Raw genomic sequence first — 27494 nt, forward strand, 5'->3', positions numbered from 1 at the left:
TATGGGCAGGCAGGCCCACCTATACAGGCATGGCAGTGTCCAAAAGGCCTCCCGTACGGGTCAGGGCACAGCAGCACCGGGCACAGTGATTCTGAAACAGTAACGATCAGTGACTGTTGCTGATCTAAAAGTGGCCCCGGGTAAGGATTCGCCTGTGTCTCAGGCGGCCCTCGCGGAAGCCTTTAGGCCGAGGGGGATTTGCTGCGGGTGGCGCCTTGTTGTTAGTTTATTTTCTTCCCAAGAGTGGCTGGTGTCCGCTCGCTGAATCGGGCAGGGTCCAGGCCACATGTCGCTCGGGTCCCCATGGCGGCTATCGGTGGGGATCGCTGGAAAGCCCCTGGCAGTGCTAGTCCCACCTCCCCTATACAGGGGGATCCACCACACTCATGTGCCACGGCACAGCCGGGCCGCAGCCCGCGCCCCCGTCACTTCCCACCTCCCGCCGATGGAGGAGCTGCTGTTGCGAGCGGGCGCCAGCCGCTTCGCGCACGCCGGATCCTCCGCACGCCTGCCGGAGCCCCGGGCCCGGGCCCTGCGCTGCCCTCCGGCCCAGCCGCGGCTGCCCTGGCCGCCGGCCGCCACGCAGCCTGCCCCGGGCGTGCAGCGGGGCCCGCGCCCCAGGCTGGAGCCGCTCCCGCCGCGCCCCCCGGCCCGGCCCCGGCGCAGGGCAGTTCTCCCGCCACGCCTGGCGGGGCCCGCACCCCACTTACCCGCCGCGCGGCCAGCAGGGTCCGGGGGCTCCGCGCGGGGCCGAAGCGGCGGCCGAGGAGGTCGGAGCCACCCGCGCTGCTCCCTCTGCTGCTGCAACAAAGGACTTCCGCCCCGCCGCGCCTGCTGCTGCCGCCGCTCGGCTCCTCCGCGACCGCACGGAGCCGGACCCCTCCCCCCGCGGCGGCCAGCGGTCCCGGCCCTGCTGCTGCAGCCGCGGCCAATGCATGGCGGGCGGCTCCTGGCTTCCCAAATGCCGCCTCCTCCCAGATCCACCCTGTCCTGCCCGCACGGGGGGTTCGCCCCCCCCCAATCCCGCCTGTCCTGCCCGCACGGGGGGGTTCGCCCCCCCCAATCCCGCCTGTCCTGCCCGCACGGGGGGTTCGCCCCCCCCAATCCCGCCTGTCCTGCCCGCACGGGGGGGTTCGCCCCCCATCCCCCCTGTCCTGCCCGCACGGGGGGTTCGCTCCCCCCTGTCCTACCCGCATGGGGGGTTCGCCCCCCCAATCCCGCCTGTCCTGCCCGCACGGGGGGGTTCGCCCCCCCAATCCCCCCTGTCCTGCCCGCACGGGGGGGTTCGCCCCCCCAATCCCCCCTGTCCTGCCCGCACGGGGGGTTCGCCCCCCCCAATCCCGCCTGTCCTGCCTGCACGGGGGGGTTCGCCCCCCCATCCCCCCTGTCCTGCCCGCATGGGGGTTCGCCCCCCCATCCCCCCTGTCCTGCCCGCACCGGAGGGTCACCCCCACCCCCCCCATCCACCCTGTCCTGCCCGCACGAGGGGTTCGCCCCCCCCATCCACCCTGTCCTGCCCGCACGAGGGGTTCGCCCCACCCATCCACCCTGTCCTGCCCACACCGGAGGGTTACCCCCATCCTCCCCGCATCGCCCTGTCCTGCCCGCATGGGGGGTCACCCCCATCCCCCCCACCTCTACCCTGTCCTGCCTGCACTGGAGGGTCACCCCATCCCCCCCCACCTCTACCCTGTCCTGCCCGCACGGGGGGTGACCCCCATCCCCCCCACCTCTACCCTGTCCTGCCCCCACCGGAGGGTCACCCCCATCCCCTCCCCATCCACCCTGTCCTGCCCTCACGGGAGGGTCACCCCCATTCTCCCCACCTCTACCCTGTCCTGCCTGCACCAGAGGGTCACCCCCACAACCCCCCATCCACCCTGTCCTGCCCGCACCAGAGGGTCACCCCCATCCCCCCCCACCTCTACCCTGTCCTTCCCGCACCAGAGGGTCACCCCCATCCCCCCCCACCTCTACCCTGTCCTGCCCGCACGGGAGGGTCACCCCTCATTCCCCTCTCACATCCACCCTGTCCTGCCTGCACGGGAGGGTCACCCCCATTCCCCCCCCATCTACTCTGTCCTGCCCGCACGGGAGATTCACCCCCCATCCCCCTCTCACATCCACCCTGTCCTGCCCACACGGGAGGGTCACCCCCATCTCCCCCACCTCTACCATGCCTGCCCGCACGGGAGGGTCATCCCTATCCCCCACCAGACCCCCACCCTGTCCTGCCCGCACGGGAGGGTCACCCCTATACCCCACCAGACCCCACCCTGTCCTGCCTGCATGGGAAGGTTGCCCCCTCCCAGATCCACCCTCTCCTGCCCACATGGGAGGGTCACCCCCAGCCCCTCCCAGATGCACCCAGTCCTGCCCGCATAGGAGGGTCACCCCCATCTCCCACCCAGACCCCATCCTGTCCTGCCTGCATGGGAGTGTACCCCAATCCCCCTACCACATCCCACCCTATCCTACCTGCATTTGAGGCTCCCTTCCTCCCAACTCCACCCTGCTCACCCCTACACTGGAGGCTCCTCCCCAAATCCCTCCCCACCCTCCTGTGCTGTATGCTCACCCCCACTTCCAAATCTCACTCCATCCCTCCTGGATGCTCTCCTCCCCACACAAATCCCTTTCCCCCCCTCTGCTAGAGGCTTATTCCCCCCCCCCCATCTCATATGCTGGATGATCAATCTCTTTCTTTCCATCGTCTCATCTGCATTCATCCTCGCTCGTGGTGTTGGAGGTTTTTCTCGCCCTCACCCAAGAGTTTCCCCCATCTTCCCTTTGCAGGGGGCTCACTCTCTCATCTACTCTGTGTAGGAGTCTCGTTTCCCCATTCCACCCTACCCCTTTCTGGAAGCTCATCCCCCCCTTACTCTTTCCCCACACTTCCTACCCTGGAGGCTCATTTCCAGCTTGCCCCTCACCCCCTGTGATGGAGGCCTCTTCCCTCCTATCCCACACCCCATTTTATCACCTATGCTGGAGGATCTTACCATACTCCATCCCTTCCCCAGAACTAAAGGCTTAATTCTGTACTGGAACATTGTTCTTCCTGTCTCCTTGTACTAGATGTACATTTCCCATCTCAGACTCGGGGGGTGGGAATGGGGCAGGAGGAGTGTTACTGTCCCAAGCTCTACCCCTTGAGATGCCAAAATTGCCATGCTGGAACAGACTTGTGGTCCATCTAGCCCAGTACACTGTCTCTGACAGTGGCCTTTGGGGATAAGATCCCCACAGTAGGCAGATGGGGGTTAACATGCCCCATACACTAGGTCTCAATTTGATCTCTAATAGGTAGAGATTGGTTCAAGGCCTGAAATGTGAGGTTTATATCCCTTCTACTCTTGCTATCCATATAAATGTCCAATCCCTTTTTGAATGTTAAGGTTTTGGCCTCAATGATTTCCTTTGGCAATGAGTTCTACAGTTGAATTAAGCATCGTGTGAAAAAGTATTTCCTTTTATTGGTTTTGAATTTCCCACCTCATAATTTAATTTAATTTCCCCTTGTTCTTGTGTTCCTGATCTATGCCAGGCATTATTTTAGATACTTTTATCATGTCCCCTCTTATTCATCTCTAAACTGAACAATCCCAAACTTTTAAATCTTTCTTCATGTAACAGTTTTTCCAGGCCCTTGATCATTCTTGCTGTCCTTCTCTGACTTCCTCTAGTTCTGCACTCTCGTATTTCAGATGAGATGATGAGTATTGCACACAATATTCCAGATGAGGCTGCACCACTGATTTATACAAAGTAGTAATGTTCTCCATATTGTTCACCATCCTATTCATTATGGAACTTAACAGTTTGTTTTGTTTTGACTGCAGCTACATGCCGAACAGAGATGTTCATTGACCTGTCTACTATGACACCTTTCTTGAGTTAATACTGTGAATTGAGAATCCTGTAAAGTGTATGAGTAGTTTAAATTTTACCCTTTAATATGTGCTGCTTTGCATTTATCAACATTGGCTATTAGCCAGGATGGGCAAGGATGGTATCCCTAGCCTCTGTTTGCCAGAAGCTGAGAATGGGCGACAGGGGATTATTACGTTCTGTTCATTCCCTCTGAGGCATTGGTCACTGTCAGAAGACAGGATACTGGGCTAGATGGACCTTTGGTCTGACCCAGTGTGGCCATTCTTATGAAACATTGAATTTCATTTACCTTCATGTTGCCCATTCACCTAGCATATTTAAGTCTCTGAAGTTCCTCAGTCTCCTCTGGTCCTGACTAACCTAAATAACTTTGTCATCTGTCAATTTTACTGCCCCACTATCCACCTCACCCCCCACCTTCCAAGTCATTGATACATATTAAATACATGGGCTGTAGTGCAGAACCACGAGGCACCTTTTACCAGGAACATTGGCTATTTATTACTGGAGTGCCTAGAAGCCCTAGTCATAGACCGGGACCCCATTGTGATAGGTGCTGTACAAACGCAGAATAAAAAGACAGAACATGCCCTAGAGAACTTACAATCGAAGTATAAGACAAGAGAGATACAGGTTGATGGGGGAGTACAGGGAAACAAAACAATATTGGTCAATATGAGAGGCAGTGGTCTCAATAAACCATCAGCCTAACCTAATCCTACTCTTTGATTTCTGACTCCTAGCCAGTTTTAAATCCATTACAATAAATTGCCTTTCACCCCATGACTACTTAGCTTTTTGTGTATGACATTGTCAAAGGCGTTGTGGATATTTAAATAAATTATGTCAATTGGTTCTCCTTTATCCACTACTTTATTAACATGTTCAAAGAATGAGATTAGTGAAATGATTTTCCTTCAAAAGTTGGAAATCTGACCCTAGTGAAGCCAATAAACCGGAGCATAAATAACAGCAGGCAATAAGAGGAAAAATGAGAAGGGCAAAATTAATTTAAAAGAGCAAATGTCTAAAGGTGTACAAATAAGAGATTGCAGGAAGCCTGTGAAAGAATTGGTGGGTCTGCTGGATCACCAGTGTTAAAGGAAGTAATTAAGGAAGATAAGGATGTTGATGAGAAACTAAATAATTTATTTGCATCAGTTTTCACTACTGAGGAAAATTGGAGGAGATGCATATTTTGGACCCACTCTTTTCCAGTAACTCACTAGGCCCAGAGGGCATGTACCCAAAAATATGAAGTGTCTGAACTTCTAAAAAAATATGCAATCTCTCGCTAAAAACAGCCAGTTTCAGGAAGGTAGTAAATGTTGTACATATGTTTTAAAAAGGCTCTAGGAATATAAATCTGGGGAATTATAGACCAGTAAGCCGTACCACTGTATCTGTCTGATATGATAATTGGCAGAGTGAAGCAAGGTCTTACACTTAACTCTAGACTGTAGCATTTCTCTGTCTGAAAGGTGATAGCTTTTGTACACTGTGTCCATTCAATTCCAAAATTTCAAGGAATATGCTAGGCATCAATAGCCAGAACCCTATTGATTTTGCTGAAAACCAAGGGAGGAAATGGAAAACACACAGGGCCCCATGCATCTGCTTAGCACATTGTGATGTTTGTACCTTGAGGAACACCCAGCACCCCCATGTTCATCCTTATAAAATGATTGTGTGGTATCCAACGCAAAGTTTGTCATGTCGGGTGTCTTCGGAAGGCTCATGATGCACTGAGCAATGTTGTTATAGTAATATTATAGGTTGCAATTTCATGTATATAGTTATGAAGCTGAAAATGTGTCCTCATGGCTTAAAACAAGCCCAGGCAAAACTCTCCAGGAACAGAGGGGCAGTTCACACCTTATCAGGGCATGTATGGGACAAACCCAGCCCAGCTTCACAGGAACAAAGGACACTGGCCTAGACAGCAACAAAGGATCTGTTGGGCTCTCAAGTAAGTCTTGTTATGCTTTGATTTATAATCACTTAAAATCTATCTTTGTAATTAATAAATGTTTGTTTGTTTTTTTCTACCTGAAGCAGTGTGTTTGGTTTGAAGTATGTCAGAGACTCCCCTTGGGATAACAAGCCTGGTACATATCAATTTATTTGTTAAATTGACAAACTCTATAAGCTTGCAGTGTCCAGCGGGCATAACTGGACACTGCAAGACAGAGGTTCCTAAGGTTGTGTCTGGGACTGGAGATATTGGCTAGTGTCATTCAGTTGCACAATCCAAGCAGCTTACATGCCAGAGGCTGTGCCTGAACAGCCCGGGAGTGGAGGTTCTCACAGCAGAGCAGGGTAAGGCTGGCTCCCAGAGTCGAGGATTGGAGTGATTTAGCAGATCACCAATCCAGATAACACAAGGGGAAGGTCACGGTGGCGGAGCGAGAATGGTGTATGTGCAGCTTGTTACTCCAAGTGGAGTTCACACTTTAAGTACTGATATTTGTGATTTTAAGTGAGTCTTAAGAACAGTCAGGAAGAGGTCACAATTTTGTTATTTTCTGTTTGCTTATTTCAGGAAAGGGTCGTAGGAACAGAAAAGCAGGAAAAGCATCCAATGAAGTGGGCTGTAGCCCACAAAAGCTTATGCTCAAATAAATTTGTTAGTCTCTAAGGTGCCACAAGTACTCCTGTTCTTTTTGCAGATACAGACTAACACGGCTGCTACTCTGAAACCGGGAAAATGAAAGCAGTGAAGCAATTGTGAAGTTGGAGCTTTTTAGGCTGCAGGTTGCAGAAAAGGAGAGGGAGCACCAGAGATTATTGCAACTGAAAGAACTGGAGATAGAAGAGAGAGGGAAGAAAGAGAGTGGAAAGAAAGAGAGAGAGAGAGAGAGCGAAAACACCAACTGGACCTGCTAAAGAAGCAGAACCAGAAACCCTCCAACCCCAATGACTCCCATCACTCCAAAAATCCACAAACGGGAACATTTATGTCCTGCATACAGTGAGGATAACGATATTCCTGAATATCTGACTATCTTTGAAAAGCTGTGTGTAATACATGAAATCCCTGATGATAAGAGAGTTTCTACCCTGATTGCAAAATTAACTGGTAAAGCTCAAAATGTATTCAATGGAATGCCTATTGAAGATGCTTTAGACCAGGGGTCGGCAACCTTTCAGAAGTGGTGTGCCGAATCTTCATTTATTCACTCTAATTTAAGGTTTCGCATGCCAGTAATACATTTTAACGTTTTTAAAAGGTCTCTTTCTATAAGTCTATAATATATAACTAAACTATTGTTGTGTGTAAAGTAAATAAGGTTTTTAAAATGTTTAGGAAGCTTCATTTAAAATTAAATTAAAATGTAGAGCCCCCCAGACCGGTGGCCAGGACCTGGGCAGTGTGAGTGCCACTGAAAATCAGCTCGTGTGCTGCCTTCGGGACGCGTGCTATAGGTTGCCTACCCCTGCTTTAGACTATTGTAAATTTAAAGATACTGTTTTGTGAAGTTTTCAAATTACCCCTGAAACACATAGAGTTAAATTTAGGAATCTTAAGAGGGATATTGGTGTGAGTAATGGGGAATATGTAAATGAAAGATTTGTTGGGAAAGTGGGTGAGGGGTAAAGAGGTGCCAAGTTTTGAAGGACTGCTTGATCTTGTGGCTCAAGAGCATTTCCTGAGCATATTTAAGGCTGATGTAAAACAGTGGCTATGGGCCAAAGATGTAAAGACTGTGGCTGAGATGACTTTTTTAGCTGATGCCTTTGAACAGATTCAGGCGTCTATTGAGGGCTTAAAGAGGGTTTAAAACTGGTGGGAAGGGAGAATCCCGTTTTGCCCCTGGGAAGAGAGAAGGGGGTTGGGAGCCTAAACATTCTCTTACCTAAAAACATTCCTCTAAACCTCATCCCAAATCACTTGTAAAAAGCAGAAGAGCCCAAAAGGTGCTATCAGTGTAATTCCACTGATCAGCTGAAGAATCAATGCCCTGTGCTAGGAGAAAGCCAGCAACCAATAGCTCATGTTAGTTCTGTTGTCCTCAACACAGAACACCCCCGCCCCCCAGCAATTGAAACCTGTCATATTGGTTTTGTGAGGTTAGCCTCTGCAGAACCAGATATGGAGCATGTTAAGGCTGTCCAAATTAATGGCAGGGAGTACTTGGGGCAGAGGGATTCAGGGGTCCAGATCTCTCTGGTTAAGCAGAGTGTGGTCCCAAAGGCCAGTATGCTACCTGGCCAAATGGCTGAGCCTGTGGGGGTGGGCAAAAGTAGATTCCTCGTACCACTAGTTAAAATCCATGTGGTGTGGGAAGGTTTGGAAAGTGTTTTGACTGGGCGGGGGGTAATGGAACATTTCCTAGTCGACCTGCTCCTTGGTAATAATTTTCTCCATGTAGCTTAGGTTAAAGTATTTGCCCACAGCATGAGCATAGGCGCCAACTTCGTGGGTGCTCTGGGGCTGGAGCACCCATGGGGAAAAATTAGTGGGTACTCTGCACCCACTGGCAGCCAAGCTCCCCTCACCCCCCGCCCCACCTGCTACTCCTCCCCCCCTCCCTGAGCACGCCATGTCCCCGCTCCTCAGAGTGCTGGGAGGGAGGGACAGGGAAGAGCGGGAACGTGGCAGGCTCAGGGGAAGGGGCGGGGATTTGGGGAAGGAGTTGGAATAGGGGTGGGAGGGGAAGTTGGGGTGGGAACTTTGGGGAAGGGGTTGGAATGGGGGTGGGACAGAGATGGGAAGAGGCAGGGCAGTGGTGGGGCCGCATGGAAGGGGTGAAGTGGGGGCAGAGAGGGGGGGGTCGAGCACCCATGGGAAAGCAGGGAATTCGGCACCTATGAGCAGGAGGGAGTTTTATGCTGGGACCCCCCGAGGGAAAGGGTAGGGTCTCAGGAATTGCTGAGAGAATGGGAGAGAGTCTCCTTGATTCTTCTGCAGCAGGGGGAAGCCACATGCTTCCAGGTGGGAGATTGGTTGAGACCAGCTCCTGCACTACAGCTGGAGGCAACACCACATCAAGAAAGGATGGGGGTGTAATGCCTACCAGGGAGAGAACTATTGAGGTTGTTAGCTGCCAGCAGGTTGCAACTGAACCAGAGGCAAAACCGGCTCTAGGGAGCATAGAGCAACATGTCCCAGAGATGGGTCAGGGGGATCTCAGAAACCATTGAGGGGGGTGAGGATTCCTGTGACTCTGTAACACAGGGAAGCAGGGTGCTTCCAAGTACAGGAGGGGCTGAGACTAGCTCCTTTCCAGCAGAAGGCAACATGCCCGCAGGGGCAGGAGAGGTGTCGATGATTAAGGAAACTGTTCCAGTTAGCTGGCAAAGTTTTGTAGCTGAAGAACAGCTAGAATCCTTCCTAGGGAGCACAGAGAAATGTGTCTTGGGAGGGGGCCCAGAGGAGGAAATTGGAGAAGGAATAGTGGGGGTACAGGAATGTCTCCTCACTAGTCACTTGGGGCAGGATGCCCAGGACACTAGGATGGCTGGGTCAGCATCTGTGTGCCCAGGCACTCAGCCTGTGACCCAGGTTTTGAGAAGGAACTGTGTAACTGACCTCCCGGAGGGGAGCAGTCACGCAGCTAACTTCTCAGGGGCAGAGAAAGGGGTGGCAGAGGGTACCCCAATCCAGGTCCCAGTTTGTCAGAATGCTATTTCTGATAAATTTTTGGCGAGTAACTGTCTCTCTTTAAATCAAGATGCAACTCCAATGCCAATGATAACAGACGAGTTGAGACCAGGAAATTGCCAGGCGGTAGTTTGCCAGAATACAAATGACCCAACTGACAGAGATGGGGGTGTCTTCCCCCAGGCTGGTGAGACCCAGAAAGCAGTTATGGGAAAGCTGCTGGGAAAAGGTGCATCTGATTAAAGGGTAAACACACCCAGCCCAGAGAGCATAAATGACAGCCCTCTAAGGGGCAGGGAAGGACTCAGTGCTCGGAGGGGGAAACATAGGGTAACCCCAAAAGGGGAGCTGGATTTTCTGCATATGTACAGTCCTGGGGTTGGGAGACTGCTCCCCAAAGGGCCAGCCAATGTGCAGGATCCCCCTGAACACCTATCTTGCTACACCCTGAGGCACCAAAGTGCTAGAAACATGATTAAATTAAGAGCCCACACAATGGGGAACACTGGAGAGAAAGAAAAGCCAGTGACTGATTACATGGGAAAGAGTCAAAGGACACCATAGGTAATGAACAAACTAACCTCAAACTAGAATATCTGAACAGAGGGTGTGGTATCATAAAGATACTTGTAAACACACATCTGAGATAAAAATTTTGGTATTAATGTTAAGTTTTGGGGATAAGAATTTTGACATGGATGTTAAACCTTATGATAATACTACTTTTCAATTAATACCTGTAAGCAGGTTTAAAGCTTATCACAGCAGAGAAACCTGGTTTGCTGTGTGTGAATGGGGGAACTGAGGCACACTGCCTCATGGCTTTAATGGCTGGATGCCAAGAGAACTATAACACAAACTGCCTTTGAGATAGTCAGTGACTAATCCTCTTGCAGAAAACTAAGGAGGGAGGTGTGACGTTCTGTACCTCGAAGGAACACCCAGCACCCCCACGTTCATCCTTATGATTGTGTGGTATCCAATGCAAAGTTTGTCATGTCGGGTGTCTTCGGAAGGCTCATGATGCACTGAGCATTGTTGTTATAGTAATGTTATAATTACATGTTATACATGTAATTTCATGTATATAGTTATGAGTCTGAAAATGTGTCCTCGTGGCTTAAAACAAAACCAGGCAAAAACTCTCCAAGATCAGAGGGACAGTTCACACCTCATCAGGGCATGTATGGGACAAATCCAGCCCAGCCTCACAGGAACAAAGGACATTGGCCTAGGCAGCAACAAAGGATCTGTTGGGCTCTCAAGTGAGTCACCCCCTTTCCTTTGGTCAGTTTGGGACTACGATGAGGTAACGCTCACCTGACCCTGAATGAGAGCGGAGGCAAAGCCAAGAGGGAAGAAAGAACATGATAAAAGGGAGAGATGTTTGCCATGCTCTTCCTCTCTCTTCCACCTTCATCTACAGACATCACCACCAAGCGACTGAAGCACTGATCAAAGGGGAGAGCCTGGTGCTGCCTGTGGTGAGAAGCATCTAAGTTTGTAAGAGCACTGAAAATGTTAAGATCAACTTAGAATGCATTTTGCTTTTATTTCATTTGACCAAATCCCACTTGTTATGCTCTGAGTTATAATCACTTAAAATCCATCTTTCACTGTTAATACATTTGTTTGTTTATTCTACTGGAAGCAGTGCGTTTGTTTTGAAGCATGACAGAGTCTCCCCTTGGGATAACAAGCCTGGTACATATCAATTTATTTGTTAAATTGACTAACACATATAAGTTTGCAGTGTCCAGTGGGCATAACTAGACACTGCAAAACGGAGGTTCCTAGGGTTGTGTCTGGAACCAGAGATATTGGCTAGCGTCATTTGGTTGCACAATCCAAGGAGCAGCTTGCATGCCAGAGGCTGTGCGTGAACAGCCTGGGAGTGGGGGTTCTCACAGCAGAGCAGGGTAAGGCTGGCTCCCAGAGTTGAGGATTGGAGTGACCTAGCAGATCATCAGGCCAGATAACACTAGAGGAACGTCAAACACATCCAGCTGCTTCAACAACCTATCGAAGAGGGCAGGGGGGTTATAACGAGCCCCTGCATGATAGGGAAAAAGGGGCACACATTAGTTCCTGGCATGAGGGGAATGGAGGTGGGGAGAATAGGAAATAATGGTATGGAAGGGGGATATGAGGACACACACCCCAGGGCATGTGGCTTTGGGGATTAATGACGGGGGATGGAGCTCTTGTCATGGTGGAGAAAGGGGGAATGAGGGAGCACACAGCTCTAGGATCCTGATAGGCTAGGGTCAAACCGTCTGGTCTCTGCATAGGATAATCAGCCCCTGCTTGCTCACGCTCCATTGTGCCCACGCTCTTTTGCAGCGCTGGGCTCCGTCTGGCTCCCCTCAGGGGTTTAAGATACACCCCTGGGCTGGGCAGCGTCAGACCAAGGCCTAGGCACGTGATGCTCTCAGGCTGTAAATGTCCCTTTAACAAGTTTTTTACTCCTTACCAAGATCAGCAGAGCAAGGAAACGCCTGTGCAGTGAACTAACGCGGGGTGTCTGGGCAGCAGGGAGCAGCACCCCCTGCAAAGGCCTAGGCCCACCCCAGGGGGCAGCTCAGCGCTTGCTGCTCCGGGGCACCGGCCGGGGGAGGCAGGGCCTGCCTGCCCCATAGGGCTCGGCAGATTTGGCTCCCTGTTGGTGCTGCTCACGCCCAGCCATTGCACTGTCCCCTCCCCGCAGTATAGGGGGCCAGCTGCCCATTACCTCCGCCCCCCAGGAGCGCTTGGGGCAAGGGGAGCCCCTCGCTGAGCCAGCCCCTGTTCGCTGTGCGCCAGGGGGTCGGTACGGGAAGAGTGCCGCTGCGCGCACAGGGGCAGGGCCCCCAGCCCAGCCTGAGCCGCCCTGCTCGGGGGGGGGGGCTGCAGAGGGGCCCTTCCAGCCGCACGGGGACGCTGCAGCTGCAGCAGCCTCCGCTCCCGGGGGGTGGGGGGATTCACCCCGCGTGGCCGAGATGAGAGGCGCGCCAGGGCCCGGTGCATGCGCGAGCCGCGGCCGCCTCCCCGGGCCAACAGCTGCGCAGGCTGGAGCCTCCCACCGGTAAGCCGCGAGCCCCGCCCGCGCCGCAGGGGCTGCCCGTTGCCGCTCTCCGTCCCTGCAGCGCCTCCCCGGGGCCCGGCCTCGCTGCTGCCGCTGCTCAGCAGCAGTCCCGGAGCTGTGGCTGGCCCCTGCCTGGCTCATCCTTGCAGCTCGGGCTGCAGCTCCCGGACACGGAGCAGCCGCCCGCCCGCCTGCCCGGTGCTCCTGGATAGGTCGGGCGGCAGCTCCTCTTGGCCTCTGTTGTGCTTAACGCTGCTTAACGAGCTTAACGCTGGGGCTTTGCAAGACAATGGCTCGGGCGTGAGTCGGTGATGGGGAGGGGGAATGACATGACCCATGAGCTAGACTGCAGGCCGGATGAACCATGGCAGCTTGTGAGCAGCAGCCACGTAATAAACTAGCGGGCTTGCTGCTGTGGTCTGAAATTAAACCGCAACGGACTGTGTGCGTGTGAGACTGGGCCGCCAGCTGCCGAGAGGTGCAGACCCGTGTAAAACGAGGCCAGGAGGAACTAGATCCGGCAGTGCAGTATTATTATTCTTTATTATTAATAATAACGTGTATTGGTGTAACGTGCAGAATCCCAAGGCATGGACCAGGGAGGGCCCTATTGTGCTAGGCGCTCACTGTAGTGTAGACACATAATAGCGTCTCTGGTCATGTCAAAGGGAACGTCAGACTCAGCAGGATAATTAAAGTAGTGGGAGCCAGGTCCTGTTTGTTCTCTCCTCCCCCAGCACTTCCCTATGGCTGTGATCACAGTGAATTTGATAGTTACTCCTCTCCTGGCTACCTCCAGTGGGTTTACAGACAGATTTCCATAGGTGTCTACACACAACAGGGACTCCTTAATTAATTAATTGAGATATCCCATCTCCTAGAACTGGAAGGGACCTTGAAAGGTCATTGAGTCCAGCCCCCTGCCTTCACTAGCAGGACTAAGTACTGATTTTGCCCCAAACCCCCCACTCAAGGATTGAACTCACAACCCTGGGTTTAGCAGGCCAATGTTCAAACCACTGAGCTATCCCTCCCACCTCGACTCATATTAGGGAATGCATTACCTAAATCCTCCCCGCATACTTCTGTAACAAAGAATTATAAAGCACACACATCCGCCCCCATCTGTGACACATTTCTGGATTACATACAACCCCCTGGTGTATTTCAGAGAGTTAATTTGTCACCCATGGACTACATTTCCCCTGCACCCTTGGTACAGTTTACAGGTGGCTTGGTCCGCTCTGGCATGGCTGATTTGTATGATATGGTGTACTGTCAGAGAAGGCAATGTAAGGGTCTTTCTAACAACTTCTGAATATCTAGTAAAAATGTTTTCACAACTGCTTGTTTTGCTGCTGTTTGCACTTCCCGGTATCCGTTCTGAATTCCGCGTGGTGGTCAGGGGTGGGACTCACCATGGTGCTGGCGTGCATTCCACCATTAGCTGATACACGCTATCACCTTGTAACAATAATTTCATAGAATCATAGAAGATTAGGGTTGGAAGGGACCTCAGGAGGTCGTCTAGTCCAACCCCCTGCTCAAAGCAGGACCAATCCCCAAATTTCCTTGGGTCATAAGCTGGACATCTCTCCCATTGGTATGTTAATAACAAACATGGAGACCGAAACTTACCAAGCTTCGTCACTACTTCTATTTCTGCTGCAGGCTGCTTCCCCCAGGCCATATCAAACAGTTCCTCAGAGTATGGACCCTGGCCATGTTGTGGCTGCTCCGGCAGCAAAGCTTCCTTGGGGACTGGTGTGAGCATCAGAGTCACTTCATGAGCTTGATCCAGCAGCTGCTAGCTCCCCTCCCATACTATTTTAGGCCTGGTCTACACTAGGAAATTATGTTGGTATAACTACCTCACTCAGGGGTGTAAAAAATCCACACCCCAGAATGAGGCAGTTAAACTGACTTAGCCCCTGTTGTAGACAGCGCAAGGTTAACAGGAGAATTCTCCCGTCGACCTAGCTACCGCCTCTCGGGGAGATGGATTACCAATTCCAATAGGAGAATCCCTCCTGTGAGTGTAGACAGCATCTTCACTGACGTGGCACAGCTGCAGCCGTACCTCTGCTGTGTTTAAAATGTAGACAAGCCCTTAGATTCAGGGGGTTAGAAGGTCGCCATCCCCATTCATCAGGCTATTGTGAACCACTGTGGGTTCAGTGCAATTCCCAGCATCTGGTCAAATTCCTTGTAAAAGGCAGGATGACAGGAAGTTCCTAGAAGTGCAGTTCTCATCCCTGGTTTTCCAATAGTCTGTCTTGAGCCATGAGATCCGCCCCTCTGCTTCAATCCATTGAATCCCCAACACAGCTGACTTATCCAATATTTCATGGTACACATGGTCATTTCTGGTACTCTTCCAGAAATCAAATGTCTTGTTTGTCTCAAACGAGAGATTTACTAGAATCTGACTATGGTCCCATGACCATTGTGCTCAGCAAAGGACCACTTCTTCTCACTGGTCATAACTAATGCAGGGAGGGAACAGTTAACTCTGTTCAGTTCAGAATGAAATGGAAAGGTTAAACACTGAGCAGCTGTGAAGGTGGGGAGGGAGGTTGCGTTTGTTTCCTGGGAGTTGATTGGCTAATCTTGGGATAGAAAGGCAAGAAACACTGGCCCAGGGGATTGTGAGGTACTGTTTGTCGGACTCTCAGAGCACAAGTCTGGAGACCTGGCCCGGAGCTGTGTCCACACTGAAAAATGATAAAGTTTGGACCGGACTCGCAGTGGGACCCTGCTCCCCAGCTAGGGCCTGGGTACTGAAGGCTCACTGCTCTGGAGTCAGCCCTACTTATGTGTGGACAGATGGGGGTTTGTGCTTAAATCTGAGTCTGAGCCCAGGCTTACATTGTAGTGTAGACATACTCTTAGTGGAAGTTTTGGTTCCACAGAGAATGTAGCGTTAGACCTTCAGTGAATAGAGGTCACTGACTTGGATAAATGGTTTTCTTATTCTATAGTAGTTTCAGTTCTGGGGGAAAGGTCAGAAGTCAAGCAGAGTCCATTTGACATTAAGGTTTGGTAACTTTAGACTGTTTAGATGAAGCATGTTCTTTTTAACAAAAAAATCTGGAGTTTCTACCCAGCACAAAGGAAAATAGAGGATCATTTTTCAATTTCAGTAGACTGTTTGGGGCATTCCTAATGATATCAGTGGGCGAAGTTACTAAATTGTGGTGTACATACCACCTGGCAGATGTTAACATACTGCACTGTCAGAGAACCTCGTTAGGTTTTGTATGACCTCCACACTATGCGCCTTTATAACTTCCTTAGTGAAATAAACTGGTCTTTGATACTACTTACAATTATCTTCACTTCACCAAGAACTCAAATTTTGTCCTCTTTTGCCTTTAGAAACGCCATGGATACAGCTAGTCACAGTCTAGTCCTCCTGCAGCAGTTGAACATGCAGCGTGAGTTTGGTTTTCTCTGTGACTGTACAGTTGCAATAGGAGATGTTTACTTCAAGGCCCACAGAGCAGTGCTAGCTGCTTTTTCAAACTACTTTAAGATGATATTTATTCACCAGACAAGGTAAGAACATACATCTTTTTCTGCATTTAAGGCAACTTTTAAAATTTATTCTTCAAAGGGAATTAAATTCTGAAGGAACATTAGCAAGGGATTAGATGACTTGGGGTTGGTTACATAAAACAATTATGGAGTTGTAACCTTCTAAAACCAGTTCATTTCCAGCCTAGAATGTAGTGTCAGAAAGTCCTTTTGATCTTACTTGTTTAATCAGCATAAGCCAAAGTTCAGGTCCAACATCTGGCATTGCTGCACATTTAAAGAGGGATGAACAGAGAAACAAAAGTTGAAGAAGTATCACAGCTTTCTTAAGCGGCAAATGCCTAGAATTTTTCACTGAAGTTGTGTGTACATAGAAATAAATACAATACTTTGGCTTACCATTTGGACCAACGTTGAAGTTTTAAAAATAAAATTGAGTTCAGAGTTCGTGTTTACTGTTGACCTGTAAGGCCTGGGAACTAACTTTGTATTTATTTACAGAGTACACAGAGCATGCCTGATGGCTGGACAAGCTTCCTCCCACACTCCGTCACCAAATGGCTCTGGGGAGACCGGTGTAGTCCAGTTTCCAAACTCACTCAGTTCATGTCCTTGCTGTTGCAACTACTAGCAAGGGTGACAGTGCAATATTGTGCTGCAGACACTTAGAGTTAACAGACTGCACTGAGACCATCAATTCATTTCAAGTGTCATAGAGCCTTGTATATCAGCAGGACCGGCTCCAGGGTTTTGGCCGCCCCAAGCAGCCATAAAAAAAAAAAAAATAGCTGCGATTGCGATCTGTGGCAGCAATTCGGTGGGAGGTCCTTTGCCCCCAGCGGGAGTGAGGGACCGTCCGCTGAATTGCCGCTGAATACCTGGACGTGCCGCCCCTCTCCGGAGCGGCCGTCCCAAGCACCTGCTTGCCAGGCTGGTGCCTGGAGCCGGCCCTGTATATCAGTCACCTCATGGTGACATTCAGATGCTGCACCGCAGTTGGGTACAAAGTGGTCAGATTTTGTAGTTACACGGGATAGCTCCTGAGTTCTAATCCTGCCTCTGACATGGAGTTGCTGTCTACAGATTTGGTCTCTGTCTGTGTGCTCACTTTCCTATCTGCAATTACTCCTTCAGCGATGTTGAAGTCTCTGTGATTAAAATTTGGAAATTGGAAAGTGCTTTGATGGCTGGGAGTGAGAGATTAGTGCTGAGTGTTCATTATAATCAATACCATTTAATGACATTGGGACATAAAGCTGATAAAATATATACCTAATGTAATGCAGAGTGGATAAAAATCAATGATTTTTAACAATATATATATATATTATTTAAACTAAACACAGGTTTATTTTAAAAGAAACCTATGTAAAATTAGTTTTGAATTTATGACAACCTATTTTAATGCTTAACTTACTATAATCTATTAAGGCCAATTAAATATTGTAAAAAAATATTAAGCAGTACATATTTGCTGCCATGTTTTAAAGTCAAACCACTGAACTGGTAGAAGTCACTCTCTAAGCATCTGGACCCAGAGTTTGCTGAAGTGCTACACTAGTTTTTGACAGCAGAAGCCTCCTCTGCAGGTGCAGAGAGAATATTTTCTTCATTTCAGTTTATTCAACTCGCTCAGTTCAATGACTAGTTCATTCAAAGTTAAGAAAAACAGGAAAACCATCTTCATTTTCTAAACTATGAATAAAAACTAGGTGTTTAAGGATGAGATCTACTTGTTCTAAAATTTGAAGGACATGGTGACCAGAAACAATCAGTTCAAGTCACTAACTACAGAAATTTCTTCCTTTGTTTAATAAATTAGCAAGTTTTTAATATAAAATATGTTTTGCTAATTTTAATGCACTTTTTTCTTATGTATCCAGCACATTTAAAGTAGTTGTATTTAATTAAATTTTTAAAATGTTGTTTATGTGCATTTTTAATTGAATTTGAATATCCATCCAAATAGAGCTTGACACAAATCACAAGTAATCATCTAGTAAATAGGAAATGCATCATTCACCACGTTCTAACATAATAAATGTAATAATCAAAAATCTGAATAAATGCAAGTTAATCTATCAAATTGCTTAAATAAATGTGTATAGATATAGTGTATCCTCCTGGTTATCAAAAAAAATGACACTTAGTGAAAAGGCTATATTTAGTTGCAAATCAACATGTTTTAATGGTTGCCAAGCAATGAAAATCAACCTTCCTTTAGGAAAATAGCTAAAAAGTACAAGTGCAAAACATGTTTAAAATTGATGATTTACATCAAAGTTTCCTCCTTGCTAATTTAAATCATGATTAAGATTGATGGTTTAAATCACTTTGATTTAAATCAGTCCACCTCGTTGAATTCATTATTTAATTATTGAATTTAATAATGAATTATTATTTAAATATATAGCAATAGACTTAGGTCCAGATTTTCAGAATCACACACAATATGTGAATTCATAATTTGCAAACAATTACTGCAGTGGCATGCAAAGTTACACTGCATATACAAATGAGTGAGTGTATGGCTAACTGGTCACATTCGTGCCCAATTAATACAGCTTTGCACGCAGTCACTATAATTGCACGTGTAAATTATGCCCATGTCCGTCTCTTTGTGCATGTGTCAGATTTATTCTGAATCTGGGAAAGGTAGCTAATGTTCTCTCAAAGTAAATGATGGGCCACATGAACGCTTAAATAATGGCCAGAATTATCGTTTGGAGAAACAGATATATTTAATCATGTGTTTTGTTTTAAACAGTGAATGCATAAAGATTCAGCCTACAGATATCCAACCGGACATATTCAGCTACTTGTTGCACATCATGTACACTGGAAAAGGTCCAAAGCAGACAGTCAACCCCAGCCGGCTGGAGGAGGGCATTCGATTTCTCCATGCAGACTACCTTTCCCACATTGCAATTAAAATGAACCAGATACTTTCCCCAGAGACGATGCAGTCTTCAAACTTATATGGAATTCAGATCTCAACTGCACACAAAGCAACAAAGGAAGGTCTTGGAGCAAAAGAAAATCTGACAAATGCCAGCAACAGGTCTGCTAACCAGGGCGATCACCCACAGTTACAGCTCTCACTTGCCATTGGACTAGATGATGGTACCCTCGAACAACAGATCACCCATCCTTCCACCCAAGCAGCTGTCAAACCAGTGGAGGAGCTTCAGAAATCATCTGTGTCTATAAAGCAGGAGAAATGTGACCCCGAGCCAGTGGTGTCCCAAAGTCACACGTCGCCCTCTCCAGATGTTTCTAAAACTAATCTCAAAATGCATTTATGTCATTACTGTGGGGAGCGTTTTGATTCCCGTGGCAATTTGCGGGAACACCTGCACACTCACGTCTCTGGCTCACTTCCCTTTGGCGTCCCAGCCTCCATCCTGGAGAGCAATGACCTTGGTGAAGTGCAGCCTATTACTGAAAAGGGGGAAGCTATTGAAAGTCACCGGCTCGGTGCCTTCCTACTGAAAGAGAATGAGCATCCGTCAGAACGTCCAAGCCATAGTAACACAGAGCCGTTACAGTATGGCCAGTTGTCGCTAATCTCCAAAGACACTGAGCCTGTGGAGTTAAACTGCAACTTCTCTTTTTCAAGAAAGAGAAAAATCAGTTGCACAGTCTGTGGCCACAAATTTCTCCGAAAGAGCCAGTTGCTAGAACACATGTACACACACAAGGGGAAACAATACAAATACAACCGATGCCAAAGGTTTGGTAACCCAGTAGCCCACAGGTTTCATCCTTATTGTGACAGTTGGTCTGATTGTACAGTAAAAAGTTCCAGGCTCTCTCAAGATCACCTAGATTCATCATGTGCATTGGAGTCTGATCTTGCTCCAGAAAATGTTGATGCAATCCTCGTAGAATAGCTTTGTATGTTGCCTCTGATGAGCTGAAAGCGTGAATGCTTCAATTTGTTTGTGTCCTTCCATTTTGCTGAATGTTCTGGGTACTCTTCTGAAGTTTTCTCTTCACCTAACAGCTCTGTCTTCAGCGAGATGAGACTGTAACAATTATGTATACCCTTTTACTTGGATATTTAAATCTTAAAATCCAAGTTGATTAGAGAACAAGCTATTTGTCGGCAGTGTCCAGATAACTTAGATCCATCTTTCATAAATGACCAATTAATTGACCTGTGTGTTACCCAAGATGAGATTGTAGAAGTTAGTGAGTATGGGGTTTAAGCATCTAGTATACTGAGAAGAACTTTAGGATTGAGTGTGTGTCCTTAGAATTATTCTGAAACCAAAGTGGGTGGAATGTGTTCAGAGGATATTGCTTTTCTTGATTAGTTTTTTTTTTTTTTTTAGGTTAATATCAATTCCCTAGAAAGAGAGAATAACCCAAAGTACAGAGGACATGTGGGAAATGAACAAGCTACAGCACATAAACCTCAGGCTGTTCCCTTTTCCTGGTAATCCCAGGGGTTGATGTAGAGACAGTGGCCCTGGTTCAGAAAGCGTTTGCAGTCCCATTGACTTTGAATACATTCTTTAAGTGCAGCATCTACTTAAGTGCTTTACTGCAGGAGGACTAATGTGCATCCTTCCCCATTCCAAGCCCAGCAGGCCTCCCCCTGCTTGATCAGTCCCCTCCACAAATGTGGAACCAAATCCTACTGAAGCTCTTCAAAGGGTCCCATTAATGAACCTTCCTCTGTAAGATGGAATGAGATCCAGGTGAAGAGTCTCCTCCAAGAGGATCTAGGGCAGGGGTCTGCGGACTCCCTGCCCTTTCAAGGGGGCCGCGGCCCCCGCAGCTGAAGCCCCGATCCCTGGCACCCCCTGCTGGGCTGAAGCCGGGGGAGGTGCAGGGCTGAAGCCCCGATTCATGGCCCGTGACCCCTACCGGGCTGAAGCCAGGAGGCATGGGGCTGAATCCCCGAGCCCTGGTGCTCCCTGTGGAGCAGAAACCCTGAGCCCATGGTGGGCAGAGTAAAGACATGGAGGGCATTGCCCCCTCCCCCCCAAACTGCAGCGCAAGATCAAGGCAGTCCTGGGGGCACCTCCACACGCCCCCCGAGTCTCCCCTCATCTCCTCTCCCCGCCCCCGGGCCAGGTTGGAGGTGGGAAGCCAGAGCCAGGCAGTGCGGGGCAGCTGTGGCTCTGGCTGGTGCCATGGAGCAGGCAGCTGCAGCATTCCCTCCTCTCCTGCTCATGCCCCAGGTTGAAGCTGCTCATCAGCTCCCAACCCCCTTTGCTCCTGCAGAGGCAGCCGGTAAGAGCCCCCTGGGTGGGAAGACCCAGCTCCGTGGCTGGCAGACTCCTCCGGGAACAGGGACAGCAGGGGAGTCCTCCCAGCACACTGCCCCTAATACGCCTCTTCCTACACCCTGAGCCCCTAGTGCTCCTCTCCCTGCCCGCACACAGCCCCTAATACTCCTCTCCCTACACCCTGAGCCCCTAGTGCCCCTCTCCCTGCCCGCGCACAGCCCCTAATACTCCTCTCCCTACACCCTGAGCCCCTAGTGCCCCTCTCCCTGCCCGCGCACAGCCCCTAATACTCCTCTCCCTACACCCTGAGCCCCTAGTGCCCCTCTCCCTGCCCGCGCACAGCCCCTAATACTCCTCTCCCTACACCCTGAGCCCCTAGTGCCCCTCTCCCTGCCCGCGCACAGCCCCTAATACTCCTCTCCCTACACCCTGAGCCCCTAGTGCCCTCTCCCTGCCCACGCACAGCCCCTAATACTCCTCTCCCTACACCCTGAGCCCCTAGTGCCCCTCTCCCTGCCCGCGCACAGCCCCTAATACTCCTCTCCCTACACCCTGAGCCCCTAGTGCCCCTCTCCCTGCCCACACACAGCCCCTAGCTACCACCTCCCTGCACTCTAAGCTGTTTTCAAACTTTTTGAGCTAAGCCCCCCACCTTTGAGTTATAATTTAAATATATAAACTCCCTCCCTCCCTCCCTGGACCCCACCATGCGGAGGTTGCTTGAGCCCCAATGACCCCTGACCCCCCAAATAGAAGTCAAACTACACCTTTTCGCAAGGCCCCTGTCCCGAGGCGCCCCCCCTGCCCCTGCTGGGCCCTGGAGTTTTTATAGCCTGTCAAAGGGGGCCTCAGAGAGAAAAAGGTTGAGAACCCCCTGATCTAGGGGACCCCATCTCTTAAAAGAAAATCCTTTTCCCTACTGCAAGTTATTTCTATATATGAACAACTTTGAATCATATGCTCCTAACTACTAGGGTGATGTGAACATTAAAAACCCATAGATGAGGAACATTGTCTCTTCTACAACCGTAATACTGTTTAAATAGAAGTTTTTTATGTCTTTGTTATCATGTCCTGCATATCTCAAAAATGTATTCTTCCAAGTCAGTTACAAATGTGCATTCACATTCATTCTGACCTCAGGTTAATATTTTGCTCTTCTATAGCGTTATTTCATCTGAGCATCACAAACCACTTCCTGCAATGCGGGGTATAAAGAGCGCCCAAAGAAGTGTACCTTTGCGGGGGAGGGGGAGGGAGAGGGGAATCGGCCAACAGCGAACTGGAGTAATTCTGATATAAAGAACAATTTTTGTATATGTACTGAATAGATGCTGCGAGCTGCTCCACTCTGCTGCTCAAAAAATGTGTTAGGCACTTTTCCAAAAATGTGCATTAAGACTAGCAATGAAAGCCTTTGCCTGTCCGTTACCATGGGATTGCGTCACTCGAATGCACAGTGATGGGGAAAATCTTTGAACAATGGTGAGAAAAATGCCTGCCAAAATTCCTGGTCCAAATCTCTTTTGAAGTCAGTAGACTTCACCGGGCTCTACTGAGATGGGATCAGGCCCAGAAAAAAATCTGAAATCAAAACATTTTTGAACAACCAAAGCATCATATGCTAATTATTTTTAGGACTGAGCTCCTCTTGATTTGATTTCTTTATATTATACTCAGTAGGGAAGCCAAGAGCTGCATGGACAGAGACTTGACTTTTCTTAGAGGGGGTCTCTGCACACCACGGTTGAAGCCCCTTCCTAAGGTGATACAGGGATGCTCACGCAGCTGTTTCTTGTTGGCTGAGCCTCTTTCGCAAACACTGACGCTTAGAAAAAAATGACTCTGAATGGGCAGCCACGCCAATTTCTGCTTTGTTCCCCAGTGTAACTTCAACCTAGGAAAAAAGGTGTGGTTTTAACATGTTCGTTAATATGCGCTAAAATCCTAATGTAGACAAGGCAAATTACCTGGTCAAGCTGAACCTTAGACTCCCGACTAGGGTTTACCTCAACTAGTTAATGTGTTTTAAACAGTAGACCATGAAAACAAAACCAAGGATTGATGACAGTAGGACATACAGACACAACATGCTACAGGAAAGAACAAATTAGGATATATATTCCTTATACGTTGTGGTCTTTAGTTGTGCTAAGTGTAATTAAACATTGCCAGAAGGATACTTAAATGGGAACAATGAAACTGAGCAGAAGTCACATCTGCATGAGTTATTAGCTAGCTGTGATGTATTTATATAGTAGTAGTGACTATATCATATTGAATGTGAAGAGGAATTTACTTTCTGAAATTGGTAAATAACTGTTTTGTGTTCATGCGTATCTTTTAAAACTAGTGAGCATAAAAACTTAAATGTTCTTCTTCAAGTGCTTGCTCATGTCCATTCCATTGTAGGTGTGCGTGCGCTGACATGCGCGGTCGTCGGAGACTTTTGTCTTAGCGGTATCCATAGGGCCGGCTGTGGTGCCCTCTGGAGAGCCGCACTCATGACACGGTACATCAGGTGCCGCCGTCCCTGCGCCCTCTCAGTTCCTTCTTACTGCCTGTGGTGGTCAGTCGGAGCACCTCTGTCCCTTTCTCGCAAGCGGCCAGAGGTTTCCCTTCTACCTTAGCCTTGTGCTTCTAGCTGTAAATAGTTAATGGTTTGTTAGTTAGTTGTGAAGTACCTGTTAAGTGTTCTGTTCTCTGCAGGACAGGGACAAGAGCTCCCCGTCAGACGCCTTCCTCATTCCGTGGTGGGGAGCGCTGATGTACGCCTTCCTGCCGGCGCCATTGATCCATGAGGTCTTGCTAAAGGTGAAGCAAGACAAAGCGGCTGTCATCCTCATAGCCCCAGCGTGGCCTCGGCAACAGTGGTTCGGCACGCTGCTGAGTCTGTCGGCAGCCACCCCGTTGCAGCCACCTCTTCGGCCGGATCTCCTGTCCCAGAACCACGGCAATCTGCTGCAGCCGAACCTGGCAATGCTGCACTTGACAGCCTGGCTACTGCGTGGCTGAGTGGGGATGAGCAGCGGTGTTCCACTGGTGTCCAGCAAGTCCTGCTGGTAGCAGGAAACCCTCCACCAGGCTACCTATGTGGCAAAGTGGAAGCAGTTCACGTGTTGGGCCGCAGCTCGTCACGCTTGTGCGGCGGAAGCCCTGCTGCAGGACATCCTGGACTATTTTGCTGCACCTTAACCTCCAGGGCTTGTCGCTTTCTTCAGTCAAGGCACACTTGGCGGCCATTTTGGCGTTCCACCCTCCGTTTCAAGGCAGGTCGGTCTTCACCCATCCCATGACGGCATGGTTCCTGAAAGGCCTGGAACACCTTTACCCGCATGTCCAGGAGTGGTTCCCCCTTGGGACCTGAACCTGGTGCTGTCAAGGCTCATGGGTCTCCCCTTCGAGCCTTTGGCTTCCTGCTCCCTTCTGCTTCTCTCCTGGAAGGTCTCCTTCCTAGTCACTATAACTTCGGCCCGGAGGTGTTCAGGGTGTTCACATCGGAACCGCCTTATACAATCTTCTATAAGGAAAGGTCCAGCTGCATCCACACCCGGTCTTTCTGCCCAAGGTCGTCTCCCAGTTCCATACTGGTTGAGACATATATTTACCGGTCTTCTGCCCTAAGCCTCATGCATCGGATGAGGAACGCAGGCTGCATACCCTGGATGTCAGGCGGGTACTGACCTTCTACACAGATAGAATGAAGCCGTTCCGTAAGTCAGCGCAGTTGTTTGTTGCTGTCACAGACAGACTGAAGGGTTGCCCAATGTCTACCCAGAGAATATCATCGTGGCTCACTGACTGAATCTGCTACTGTTATGAGCTGGCGAAGGTGCCCCCGCTGGCAATCATGATGGCTCGTTCAACTAGGGCGCAGGCATACCTGGCATCCTTCCTCGCTCAGGTGCCGATCCAAGAAATTGTCGCTGCGACCTGGTTGTCTGTCCACACATTCGCTTCACACTATGCGTTGATCCAGCAAGCCCAAAATGACGCTGGTTTCAGCAGAGCTGTGCTCCAATCTGCAAGACTGTGAACTCTGAGTCCACCTCCAAGGGCACTGCTTGTGAGTCCCCTAGAATGGAATCGACATGAGCAAGCACTCAAAGAAGAAAAACTGTTACCCACCTTTTTGTAACTCTTGTTCTTCAAGACGTGTTGCTCATGGCCATTCTATTACCCACCCTCCTGCCCCTCTGTCGGAGTTGTATGCAAGACGGAACTGAGAGAGCATAGGGCTGGTGGCATCTGATATACGGTGGCATGAACGCGGCACTCCAGAGGACGCCACAGCTGGCCCTATGAGTACCGCTAACGCAAGAGTCTCCAATGACTACGCATGTGGGTGCGCGCTCTACAATAGAATGGGCATGAGCAACACATCTCGAAGAGCAACAGTTACAAAAGATAGGTAATCGTTCCTTATTTTCTGAAGGGCTTACTAGTGTGTTCTCCAGTTAACCTTCCTGGTACAGTCATCTGTGACTTGAATACTTTTCACGTCTTTGAAATGCTATATACTTTACAAAAGGGTTTCCCTTGAGTATTTCTATGGAATGTCTTTTATATACCACCGTGAGTCATGCAGCGTGTGTAACAATCGATTTAAAAAATAATTTTAAAAATTGTAATTGGATTTTTCTTTTAATTAAATTCACATTTGTTTTTTTTTTAAATCTATTTACAATTTGAATTTGACAACCTATATTAACTTGTAAACTTATAATTATTAAAATTGTTTAAATTAAATAAAAAATATTAAGCAGTACATATTTGCTGTCAGATTGTAAACAAAGTCAAACCACTGAACTGATGAAAGTCACTGGCCAAGCATCTGGGTCCAGAGTTTGCTGAAGTGCTAAACCAGCTTTTGACAGCAGTAGCCTCTTTTGCAGGTACAGAGAAAATATTTTCTTCATTTCAGTTTATTCAACTAATAATAGTGCACTGGTTCCCAAACTTTTTACCTCGTGCCCCCCATTACCCCTGTCCCCACCCCCAGGAGTGGGGCCATGGCTTCAGGAGGCGGGGACGCAGACACGAGTAAGGGGGGCCAAGGCTGGGGCCATAGCTGAGGGCAGGGGCAGGAGCAGTGTCTTGGCCAGGGGCCAAGGCCAGCAGCTGGAGCCCTGGGTGTGGGGCCAGCAGCCGGGACCCTGGTCACGGGGTCAGCAGCCGGGTGGCGCTCCCTCCCCGCCCATTGTGGGGGCTGGCCCAGGCCCCAGCTGCACTCCCCCGAACATTCCTTCATGCCCCCCCAAAGGGGTGCATCCCATAGATCAGGGACCTCTGTAATAGTGACTGAACTGAATTAGCTGAATAAACTGAAATGAAGAAAATATTCTCCCTGCACCTGCAAAAGAGGCTACTGTTGTCAAAAGCTGGTTTAGCACTTCAGCAAACTCTGGAGGCAGTAAAGCACCATTTTTAGTATAAAGTCTATATTTACTTGCTAATCAACATGTTTTGGTTACCAAGCAATGAGAATCTTTCTTTACCAAAATAACTGAAAAGTACAAAACCATTGATTTCAATGCTTCCTGATACCTATCATGATTAAAAGGGGTGATTTAAATTGCAGCGATAGAAATCAGTCCACCCTGGATGAATGCAGCTGAAAAAAGCTAGCGAGACAGAAGTACTGTCAAATCTAAATAGGGTTAACTGGAGCCACTACTAAAAATATCTTAATTATAAAAAATTTGCAGAATAAAATGCAAATCTTGGAAAAAAGCGACATTTCCAAGTAATGACAGTAGGCATGACAGCCACTCATGGCTATGTATCAATATACTTTTTATTATTGTATTATAAAATATTCGGAGGAATGTATGTTTGAATTTATGTGTACCCTATTCTTTTAAAAAGAGAACCTGTGTAGGCTCTACAATTGGACTGAAAGCAATGCATTTCATGTATTTTATTGATAGAAATAAAATCACTTGACACAATAAGCAGAGGAACTGGGTACCGTTAATTACTCCTAAATATCTGAAGTTATTTGATCAACACAAAAACAGATCAATTCAGAGAGCTGAAAAAATGGTCTGTAATATGAACTGAGGACACTGAAAACTTTTATCAAAAAATAAGGGAAAAGTTTAAAAAAAAAAAATCATAACCCTTTTCAGTGAAGCCTTCTTTGAAATACTGG

The 27494-nt window shown here is 48.8% G+C and overlaps 3 protein-coding genes across 6 annotated transcripts in view; 2 read left to right on the forward strand and 1 right to left on the reverse strand.

The window, feature by feature from the left end:
• The window catches only part of ZBTB1 (zinc finger and BTB domain containing 1), a 24899-nt gene extending 24049 nt beyond the window's left edge, over window positions 1–850 (reverse strand). For all 4 annotated transcript variants that reach the window (XM_065593757.1, XM_065593756.1, XM_065593755.1 and 1 more), the window contains exon 1: window positions 711–850. The gene's annotated coding sequence lies outside the window, so the exon portion shown is untranslated. The remainder of the gene's footprint in view (window positions 1–710) is intronic.
• On the forward strand, window positions 446–6574 carry LOC135983220 (uncharacterized). Its single transcript, XM_065593758.1, has 2 exons — window positions 446–5863; window positions 6437–6574. The coding sequence occupies exon 1, from the start codon at window positions 446–448 to the stop codon at window positions 1712–1714; it is 1269 nt and encodes a 422-aa protein (XP_065449830.1). The 3' UTR covers window positions 1715–5863; window positions 6437–6574.
• A 1948-nt stretch (window positions 6575–8522) lies between these two features.
• On the forward strand, window positions 8523–27294 carry ZBTB25 (zinc finger and BTB domain containing 25). Its single transcript, XM_005285894.4, has 3 exons — window positions 8523–12563; window positions 15942–16121; window positions 18868–27294. Exons 1-3 carry the CDS (start codon window positions 12478–12480, stop codon window positions 19991–19993), a joined length of 1392 nt encoding a protein of 463 aa, XP_005285951.1. The 5' UTR covers window positions 8523–12477; the 3' UTR covers window positions 19994–27294.
• The last annotated feature ends 200 nt before the right edge of the window (window positions 27295–27494 follow it).

The sequence above is a fragment of the Chrysemys picta genome, chromosome 4 (genome assembly GCF_011386835.1).
Source record: "Chrysemys picta bellii isolate R12L10 chromosome 4, ASM1138683v2, whole genome shotgun sequence".
Taxonomy (NCBI): domain Eukaryota; kingdom Metazoa; phylum Chordata; order Testudines; family Emydidae; genus Chrysemys; species Chrysemys picta.

What these genes read in the sequence shown, in the direction of transcription:
- ZBTB25 (XM_005285894.4), top strand. Translation starts at nt 12,478, where the DNA reads ATGAGAGGCGCGCCAGGGCCCGGTGCATGCGCGAGCCGCGGCCGCCTC. An exon ending in CAGGCTGGAGCCTCCCACCG is followed by an intron (nt 12,564 to 15,941) that starts GTAAGCCGCGAG and finishes TTTTGCCTTTAG; the next exon opens with AAACGCCATGGATACAGCTA. An exon ending in ATATTTATTCACCAGACAAG is followed by an intron (nt 16,122 to 18,867) that starts GTAAGAACATAC and finishes TGTTTTAAACAG; the next exon opens with TGAATGCATAAAGATTCAGC.
- LOC135983220 (XM_065593758.1), top strand. Translation starts at nt 446, where the DNA reads ATGGAGGAGCTGCTGTTGCGAGCGGGCGCCAGCCGCTTCGCGCACGCC.